This window comes from Pundamilia nyererei, unplaced genomic scaffold (assembly GCF_000239375.1).
Source record: "Pundamilia nyererei isolate P.nyererei 1_Seehausen unplaced genomic scaffold, PunNye1.0 scaffold00074, whole genome shotgun sequence".
In the NCBI taxonomy this organism is placed as follows: Eukaryota; Metazoa; Chordata; class Actinopteri; order Cichliformes; family Cichlidae; genus Pundamilia; species Pundamilia nyererei.
The window spans coordinates 2,361,590-2,371,694 of NW_005187475.1; the positions used below are offsets into that span (position 1 = coordinate 2,361,590).

The following is a 10,105-nucleotide window of genomic DNA, read 5'->3' on the forward strand; positions in this document are numbered from 1 at the left end:
CCCCATGTTGCCTGTAATACAAGGGCGTTTGTTGGAAGTACTATACACATGAGCGGAGCTGTTATCTACTAAATATCTTCTCTTACAGCAGGACTAATGTAACAATATAAACCTCTGAGGTTAAACTGTGTCGTTTGCAAAAGCAGGACTTGAAGAGGAACATTAGGTTAGCGTCAGGGTTTCAGGTGTGTTTTGATGAATCCAGAACATTCTGTGGTCAGAAGACGATGCAGGTTCAGGAGTAAATCCAGCTTATTTGACGACACTGTGGAAGAAGAAACAACAGAGATGGAGATCAGAATCTATCACTGATCTGTGAACTCTTATCCACAGGCTGTTAACTGTCACGGAGGGCATTAAATCAATGTCACAACAAGTCAAAGTAGCAGTGCTGGGTTAGGAAAAAGGAAATGAATAAAATCAATCTTTTTGAATCCTAACATTTTTAAATAATCCTTTAATTGATGATTTTCAGCCTGCTGCAGTCCTCTCTGACACTCACACACTGGTTTCCTTGTAGCGATCCAGAGCTTCCTGAGCTACCACCTCAGAGAACTTGGGGTCGTTCCAGGGGATTTCGCCCGGCACGGTGAAGTTCATGGATGGTGAGTCGAAGAGCTTCACGCTCACTTTGGTTTCTCCAGGCTCCTCCTCCCCATCAACCTTCTTCTCAGAGTCCTTGCACATCACCTGTAGCATAAGGAGGTGGGGGTTTTAGCTTTTCAGGGGGTTTCTGTAAGTTGCAGCTGAAACAAATGATTAAAATGACTGATGATAAAGAGAAAAATCGTTTCGGAATCTTTCAGAAGTTGGATAATTTTGCAGGATTTGGTGTTTTTCTTTGTCTTGTAATAGCTGTTGGCAGATACTGGTACTTAGACACCTAACACAAGTTTTTCAGGTGATAAAAATAGAAGTGTTGAAAAGCATAACTATATCTAGATAACAAATTACAACCATAATATTGCATATTTTAAATTAAGGTCAAATGAAGCAACAGTGCTTACCGCCTGAACACTGAAGATGCCGTCGCTGGTGTTGTTCGCGAGAGAAGACACCCAGCCGAACTGACTGTTGAACAAATCCAAGATGGAGGAGGTGTTGAGCATCTGCTCTTCGAACCTCTTCAGGAGGGAGTTGTACTGCTGGGTGAAACGCTCGGCCAAGGCCAGAGCCTCCTCCAGCTCCTCCTTCAGGGGACCCTCCAGAGGTTTCTTCCCAGAGCAGTCTGTGAGGGAAAAACATCATCGTGGAGCTTGAGTAAAGTTGGAAAATCACTTAACTGCTACATCAGGCTTAAATTAATTAGATAAATGCTGACCCCACCCCCTCTTTTTTTTTAAAAATTCAACCACTAATGCAGTCTCCTAGTTTGGCACATCTGTTTCTACCTACTACTTTCCAAAAAGTCCTTTAAAAGTAAAGTAAACAATGAAATAAAATACTACTCTGTGCTTGCTGTAATTGAGGAAGAAAGGCAAACTTATCCTCACAAGTACTACACACAAGATGGGGAGTGAGTCATCTCTAAGGCATTAACTCCAAAGCGTTGTCACACATACATGTTTCAATTTCAGAATAGTCTGCAGTTATGCTATAGGCAAGCAGACCCGCTGATATTTAGCAGCTGTAACTATTATATATATGCAAGACTGCACATAATGTGTAGGTATGAATGCACTTGCATGTGCATATGGGCCAGTGGTAGGTCACTGGTAAGTTGGATGAATATTGCCATCATTTATTAGACAGGAAAGAGGGGTAGTTTATGTCTTCCTGCTTCTTTTTGAGCATACATTTGAGTTACTTATATTCAGACAATAATGCATCGGATTTTTTATTTTTTTTATTTTTTTGCTGAATGCCCATATATTCTTTATTCTTTTAATTGTTTGAAATACATGTAGCTAATTTTGTCCAAACAATTGAGCTACATGACGTTTCTTACCCTCACTATTGCAACAGTTACTACCATATTTCAACATAAGGCAAAAAGTTCAACCTGCTGGTTGTGGTAAAACTCCTTAACAGGTCACGGTTATTCATCCTCTGCGATCCTACATCTGTACATTCAAGTTTTGTTGGTCTCAATCTCAGATACGCCACATAGACAAACACCTAAAGGAGCTGCTTGGTCATGGAAATTCATGCTACGAAGCTCCGGGTGCACAGTTTATGTGCTGATATTGATGCCAGAGGAGGATTGGAGCTCTGCCTTATTTGCCTCAGCAATTAGCGACCCTGTTTTATAACTTTGTGGCTGAGTTGCTTTGGTTCCTAAACTCTTCCACTTTGCCCCCAGATTTCCCATGATCAACTGTAGGTGGTAATAATGCAAAGTCATTTCCCGAACTGATTTGTTGCAGTAGTGGCATCCAATAATAGCACCACACTCCATTGAATGAGGTCTTTAGAATGAGCCGCTCATTCACAGACTGCATGACTAACTGTTTTACTTTATACAATGTAGCAATGGGACTGAAAAACACCTGAATTACAAGAATAAGAGACACTGCAGACCGTTACTTCTGTCCAGACTGGAGTATTTTAGTTAGGACAACCGTACATAGAGCCTTGATATTATGCCACTGATTTAAAAATGAAAAACAGGGAAACAAAGAGTTCCAGCTGCTTTTCATTGTATAAAATTGAAACTATAATTTATAGCTAGTTCAAATCAACTAGCTGATGGATCCCTCTGAGCGCAAAAACAAAACAAAGCTCTTTGTATTTTCCAAGAGTCTATAAATAGATGCTTTTGTGTCAGAGCCCAGTTCTGTCCTGCCGTTTAATGGAAGAGTAACAATAGCATAATCGACACAAAGGAAGAGATCACATGATTAAATTACACTCTCTATAAATATTAATTGTGCTGCTCTAATCAAGACATCCCTGGATCATTATTCAGGTCTCAGTGCCTGGCTTCCTGCCAGTCGAATTTAGATGAAAGGCAGTTTGAAGAGGCCCTCATAGCTGTTAAATGGCTTCTTATATAATTTTTTTTTTAAATAATGAAGGATGATGTTTTAATTTATTTTGGTAATATTTCCCATATGCTCCATCTTAACTATTTTTACTCCTGTATCCATGTTAACAGGGGGAATAAAAGGTTTTAGTCAATGAACGAGACACCATCTTACCAATGTGCTGGATTTCTTTGCACTTCTGACACTCGTCGCGGAACTTGAAGCAGCCGGCTGAGTTGCGACGGATCTCTCTGCAGGTCATCCTGCCGTTACCGTAAGGTTTGGTGATGATCACGTCCTCATTTACGTTACCATCTGTGCAAATGACACAAACGCGCGTTATGAACGTTTCATGTGAAAATAAAACCCAACAGTGATGTGCCTCTGCACACGAATTTAATTTTTCTTGTCTGAACGTCACTATTGGTCAGGTGACTCCACAGAAATCAGAGGAGATTTGCTTTTTATTTAAGCTAAACCAATTATTACCTAGTAAGTTATTTACCAGCCAATGCAGCAATGCCGTTTACAGCTGCACAGGTATATATTACATCTAAGTTATAGCCACAAAACCTTAATTATGCATTTTCAATTATATCATCATTTTGACAAAAAACGCCTAACAACATGCTAAAATCACAGACCAAACGGTACTCTAATGGCATTAATACAATTTTATGTTTATGGTCTCAAGCTATTACTTGAGACTATAGTCTGATCACGAACCTGTTCACTGAGATCAAAGATCAAGTAAATGGTGGATATATAGTCACTAAAGGCTTCTATATACCCTGACTACCTTTTGCAACCAGATGAGTTGAACCCCCCCTGCTGGTCATTACAAAGAATGCAACTTAAGGGTCCACAAGCGACGTCCACATTTTATAGGCAGTCTGTAGTTAGACTTAAAAGCTCTCAGCACACATTACTTTCATTAAAACGAGGGGTTTTTGAGTTTACAGCATGTGTGATTCTGCAGCCGATAGCTCTCTAGATAGTTTCTGAATAAAAACATTGAACCTGACAGAAAAACCGACCCTCATTGGGAACAGTGTCACTGTCCATGTCCATCATGGAGCCCATGGAACTGAAGAAGTTCCGGCTCATTCCCATCATAGGGGAGAACAGGTTCTGGAAGCCGTGGAAAGGATCGTGGAACAGAGAGCGGATGCTTCTGCCGCGGCGAGCGTACGGCGACAGGAAGTTAGGCAAATAGATCACAGGAGGGCTGTAGTGCACATAATCGGCCACCTGAAAACAACAAATACAGAGACCGAGCTGATGCTGGTACTGATGTAGTGAGTGAGTGTGTTTGCTGTATACTTGTTCAAAGAGGAAGTGGTGCTTAAAGATTTATCCTGCACATAAACAAGCAAAGGTAAACCGTACCTTCATGCTATCTGTGAATATGTTGTCCACGCCGTCGGCCATCTCTGTGTATTTTTCCTCCAGGTTCTTGAACTCTCTGTTCTGCCGTTGTCCTTCTTGCTCCAGGATGTCGATCTTCTCTCCATTGATCCAGATGGAGAAAGGAGATGTTCTATTCAGAACCTCCTCCAGCTGCAGACCGAAGGAGCAGGTATCATTTCAAATCAAACTTAAAATGTCTTTCATGGCTTAATATTTCAGGGGAGAGAAGAAGAATGATGAAGGCGAAAGGATGAAATATGCATAGTGTTGTATCTCCTTTAGTGTCTGACCTGACGTCCCACCAGTCCAGATCCGCTGCTGCAAGTTCGGGAGTAGTATTTCACACAGGTGTTCTTCAGACAAGGCTTGCACTCCTCCCACAGAGCCTTCATGGTCTCGTTACAAACCTCCTCCTCCTTCTCCAGCTTGGCCTCCATCTCCTGAGCTGTACGCATCGCTTCCTATACATTAAAACATCCAACTTTATTCTGGCCCCATCTTTGGTAATAATTATCTCGTCCTTTTGTGTTAAATGTGAGAATCGTCAGTTTAGAGTAAATTCTCTCAGGAAACATGTTCTTATCTGCAGCACGGACAGATTTAAGTGAAAAAAAGAGAACACTTTCTCGCTGTTAAACATTTAAAAACAAAGTCTAAACCTCTGGAACATTAAAAAATTACTTTTCTGTGTGTTGTGGCCCAAAAAACCCAAATCACTAGACATCTTTACTTCACTTATTTCCCTAGAGCATCGCCAACAAAGATACTGTTAAAACATATAGTGCTTAATATTAGTGCTACCTCTTTCTTCTGCTCGGTTTTCTCCAGATCATCCAAAAACCTCTTGTGCTCCTCTGAAGATTTCTGCATCACACTCTTCATTTCCTTCACTCCATTGATGGCATTTTCAATTTGTCTGTCCAGATACTTTTCTCCCTGAATGGAAATCTCTGTAAACCACAAACAACACGCAGAAAATGTTAACTTCCATAAAATGGCCTTGAATGTTACTGATATTACATGACGTCTGTTCTGTTTGTTCTGCTCACTGTCAACTTCTGCTCAGGCGATTATTTTATTCTACATATCCTAAGCGGTCCGGTATGTAGAATCACAGCACAAATGTAACACAGACCTGGACATTTATGCATTATCTTTTAATAATGAATTTAGAATTTAGTCATTAAATTAACCTCAGCACCCTGTCTGTCATCCACAGACTCCAGAGTCTGTAGAGTCCCAGCTGCAGAGTATTTTATCACCCTGGAGGAACCAAAAGACATTTGAAGGGCAGACTAACAGACCACAAATGTGCTCATGCAGATAGAATATCAACTACCCTGTGTCTAGACACAACACAGACCTCCATAACAGTAATGCATGCATATTACAAGCTCTTGGCATTGCACAAATCACAGAAATTTGACAGACAAGGAGATCTGCATGAATACTAAATATCCAGGCCTAATTGAGGGGCCTTTTATTGGTTATTGTTAACACCTTTTTTGTTTATATATTTCCTTTAACTATTTTTTTAATCTTTTATGCTGCTCTTTGACTCAACTTTAACAAATATGCTTGAAAAAAATGACATCATCTTCAATACCTTTAGTTTTATAGCACTAATGGAAGATTCCTATTAGTGGAATACCATGAAAAGAAATCTGTTGCCCTATTAAAAGCTATTTATCTAGATAACCCTAACATTACTTCCGTAACTACCAAGTTGTTAACGCCATCAGATCAATCCTTTTGTGTGAACTGGCCCTTTAAACCCTTTTTTCCACACCCTGCAAACTTACGGTTAAGATCTTCTTTTGTCGGAGGAAGGATACAGCTGGCTGAGGCCACCAGAAGAGCCACCAAGGTCAAAGACTCTTTCGAGCCTTTCCTCTTCATCATCATCATCATCATTAGCATCCTCTCTGACTCTTGCAGGGCCAGCAGGTAATGATGTGAATATGATGCCAAAGACCTGGAATGTAAATCAAACACACTTTCAGTCCAAACTGACTCTGGACTGTGAAAAATGTCATTGCACAGACTCCTTATCTCCACCAGAGGGCGATGGAAGCTGGAGAAAAAGCAGGTGGGGAGCTACGCAGTAAAAAATCATCACGTTTGCTCAGCGGTTTTGTGCCCTTACATGGCAACAGCTAAAAATAACCAATCAATAACACTAAATAATTCAAACTGATGAACATCTTATTCGTCCCCAGTTTCAATCATTAAAGGATGTTTTGAGTTCAGATCAGCGTTCTCCTGCGGCAATGACCAAAGTGCCTTTCAGAGGCATTATATAATAGAACAGCAGGCTCTTTCTCTATTTACCCATTTCTTCTCTGACGTGTGCTTGGTCAGCTGCCCGTTCACCCAACAATGACATATTCAGCAGAGGATGTCTGTGGTGTATGACCCCCCGCTCACGCTGACATGAGACGGACAAAGACAGAGAAGTTCATCAGTCAGTTGGACCAGGCTTCTCTCCTCTCTGTGCAGCTTTTCCCCAAGCAGCATAAATAATCTCTCCCATGTGAGAGTCTAATCTCTGCTGATTATTTCTGCAGTCAGCAATAATCCTTATTTTCTCTAAAAACACATGGCCACATGCAGCAGTCTAGCTGAACTTTGCTGATTCATTTTGCTGTTTTTCTGGAGCCTTCTGGAGATTAGTCTTTATCAGGATTAGCTCAGTGTTTAACCATCCATAATAACCAAAATTACACACTTACACAATTACACACCATTAGATAATGCGCATGCTTACTTGACACAAAACATAACAGAAAGGAAAAAATCTACTTAGAAGACTTTTTTTTAAAGGCTATTTTTGTTTTGTTTGCAGAACTTGGCGCACACAGTGGAAAGGCTGCCCATTTCTATGGTGATTAAACCGGACGTAGCTTTTGCTGTGGATCAAATTTGGCAGAATTACGACTAAGAATTTTTCAAGACTCTTATGAAGCTCTTCACCCTGATTTAGAGTTTAGATTGAGCAAAAGGGTAGCTACACAGATGCTTTCAGGCTTAAAGAGCTAACTGATCACATAAAAAGCAGACATTGTTTAATAGAAAAGTATAGTGAAAACATTTAAAGAGGGATTCGTTGGTTTCCAAAAATCAAGAAAATCACTGATGTAGAGGATTGCCAATGTCTTCTACAAGATTTGTGAATGGGCAAATCTGTCATGTTGAGACAAGATGAACATCTTTTTCTTTCTTCTAAACTGCTGGAAATAAGATTCAGCCAACGACGCATTTACCCCTCTAGTTCTGTTCTTAATGAGTGTGTCTTCATGCAGACACACTGCAAGCACCAGATACTTCAGGTGAAGCAAAGCGTTTGCACACCCAGTATAAAAGCACAGGTCTTAGGAGTGTCTTGCTCATCTTCTACAGTGTGTTTTTGTTTGCAGTCGCTCGCCCACAATCTCCTCCTGTTTCTATGGAAACAAGCAGATTACAGTATGCATCCCAAAAACCATCAAGAACTTTTTCATTGTTTGGTAGTTGATGTTTATATTTTCTGTTCCCTTTTTTTATACAACCCTCTCCTACTCAATGTATTCAATCATCCCACTGAAAGAGGGCCATTCATACCCATGACTCTGCATGGGTTCAGTCAAATAAGAATATTTAAGATGACCAGCAGATCAGCTTACACACTCTTCCCCAGAATCAGTATGAAAGCTCTCTATCTTTGGAAACTTTTTGGGTCTGCTTGCACTATATGACTAAATGCCCACAGCGAATTAATAATTACTAATCAGAAAAGGTTTATGCCATCTTAAAATAGTTTCAATTGAGATTTTTTGTGTCCATTGTCTGTGTTCTTGTTACAGTACACAGTATAGTCTTAAATCAGCGCTGATGTAACCTTCCTGGATATTTTTTTCAGTCCTTCAAAAACTGCAAAATGTCATCAGATGTTCTAAATCCAGCAGGGCTGGACTGGACGTCCACCTGGGAGCAGATAAAATGTCCCACTTTCTGCTGCTTATATGAACTTTCTGCGTTTTTAAACATACAGCAAACGCAGTGAGGTCATCATCCACATAATACTAAACGTTTTGCTTAATTAGAGCATGCCCGGAATTAGAAGGTTTGTAAACACTATTTCCAATCCAGCCTTTTGTAATGAGAGAAAAAACTAATGAGTAAGGCCAGACGTTCAGTGAGGGGAAAGAATGAGCAATGCTGACATGAAAAGCACAGAAAAAACAGTGTGAGAGAGAGAGATGGAGAGAAAGTTAGGCAAATGAAAAGTATTAACAATGCACAGGCCCAGTTGTGTTATTTGCTGAACAACAGCTGCAAGTATCCTGGTTACACAACTGAAATACCAACACTCCTCCTCTCCAGATGTTCCTCTAGAAAGTTCAGCATTACCAGTATGACATCAACATCTGCTCAGTCTCCCACACGTCACCTTTATTTTCTGGAAGTATTTATTTACCATTGTAAATATTTTATTTGACACTTAGATTACTATTAAAAGACATTTAGTACTGAGAAATGAAATCTTGGCTGCTGAAGAGTAATTTTGTTCATTTTTAAAGCAAACCTCGGCCACTTTAAGCATCGGGAACACAACAAATGTGTTTGTCTGATGTTGTAGTTTACGTTTATAAAATCAGAAAAATACAAAATGTCTTGCTAATTTTGTTTTTTGCATTTTGTTATTGTAACATTTATCTCATACAAATTACACTTTATACTCTAAAATAGCTTACACTACCATAACTTTGTATTTATGACCTTGATGCCCTACAGTATACTGCTGCACAACTATTCGCACATTTCACTTAAAATGTTTAATATTGTGCAATGATTTAATTAAATTTCTTTCATTTTATTCTACTATTTCTTTATCAAACTAGTGTTACAGTGACAGTGAAATTACCCAGGTATTTCTAAAATATCTTGCCTGATGGATTTGCTCCTTTTGCTTCTGTCCCCCCATTAATGACTTTCCCGGTGCTTAAATAAGAAGAAAAAAATGGACTAATCTGTCAAAAATGGGACACTGGCCTCATTATTTAAAGTGTTTGGGGACTTCTTCACCCATAGGACTTAACTGTCCTATAGGCATGAAGGAGTCAGGGCTATTTCTATTTATAAACCAGAAAATGTAACAATAATGATAAAGATCCAGCAATGCTTTAATAGTTTAACATTTTAAAACCTGCAAACATGCATGTGATTACAGATTTATAATTTAGTTTCACGTTTTTATTATTATTTACGCACCAAGCACTGCGTAAAATGCTGAAGCGTGTTATTGAAGTAAACCACAGCGGGACGTCATACCCCCTAATCCAGTTGTTTTGATCCAGAGATAGAGGTCACACCCATGAGTAAGCAATTTAAACAGCAATCACCTTCAGTCAGCACGACCGCATGAAAGGAAATAACACGACATGGTTTTAATTAATAAGTTAGAAGTGATATTTACAGTCTGACGTTTCATCTGCAAAACCTGCAAAAATGCAAACGAGGTCTGTTCTGTTTTGTTTAAATATGTTATAGCTTATATAAAAATGTAACCACCACAGTCTGCACACAAAAACACCGACCTGCAAAAAGCAAAGGTCCTCTGACTCACCTCTGTTTGTTTCCTGAGAGTCCAGCTCCTCCGAAGCTGCCCCAGGCTCGCTGCTGCTCTTATTTATACCAGCGGATAACGGGGACGGTGCAGACATGTGATTCACTGACCGAGCATGCTGCTG

The 10,105-nt window shown here is 39.7% G+C and overlaps 1 protein-coding gene across 1 annotated transcript; it reads right to left on the bottom strand.

Annotated features, from left to right (window-relative positions):
- Nucleotides 1–10,105, bottom strand: clu (clusterin). Its single transcript, XM_005737285.1, has 10 exons — nucleotides 9,982–10,105; nucleotides 6,179–6,351; nucleotides 5,178–5,326; nucleotides 4,667–4,837; nucleotides 4,356–4,526; nucleotides 4,004–4,217; nucleotides 3,141–3,281; nucleotides 1,008–1,228; nucleotides 503–690; nucleotides 1–265 (listed from the first exon to the last, which is right to left on the bottom strand). The coding sequence occupies exons 2-10, from the start codon at nucleotides 6,294–6,296 to the stop codon at nucleotides 253–255; spliced, it is 1,386 nt and encodes a 461-aa protein (XP_005737342.1). The 5' UTR covers nucleotides 6,297–6,351; nucleotides 9,982–10,105; the 3' UTR covers nucleotides 1–252.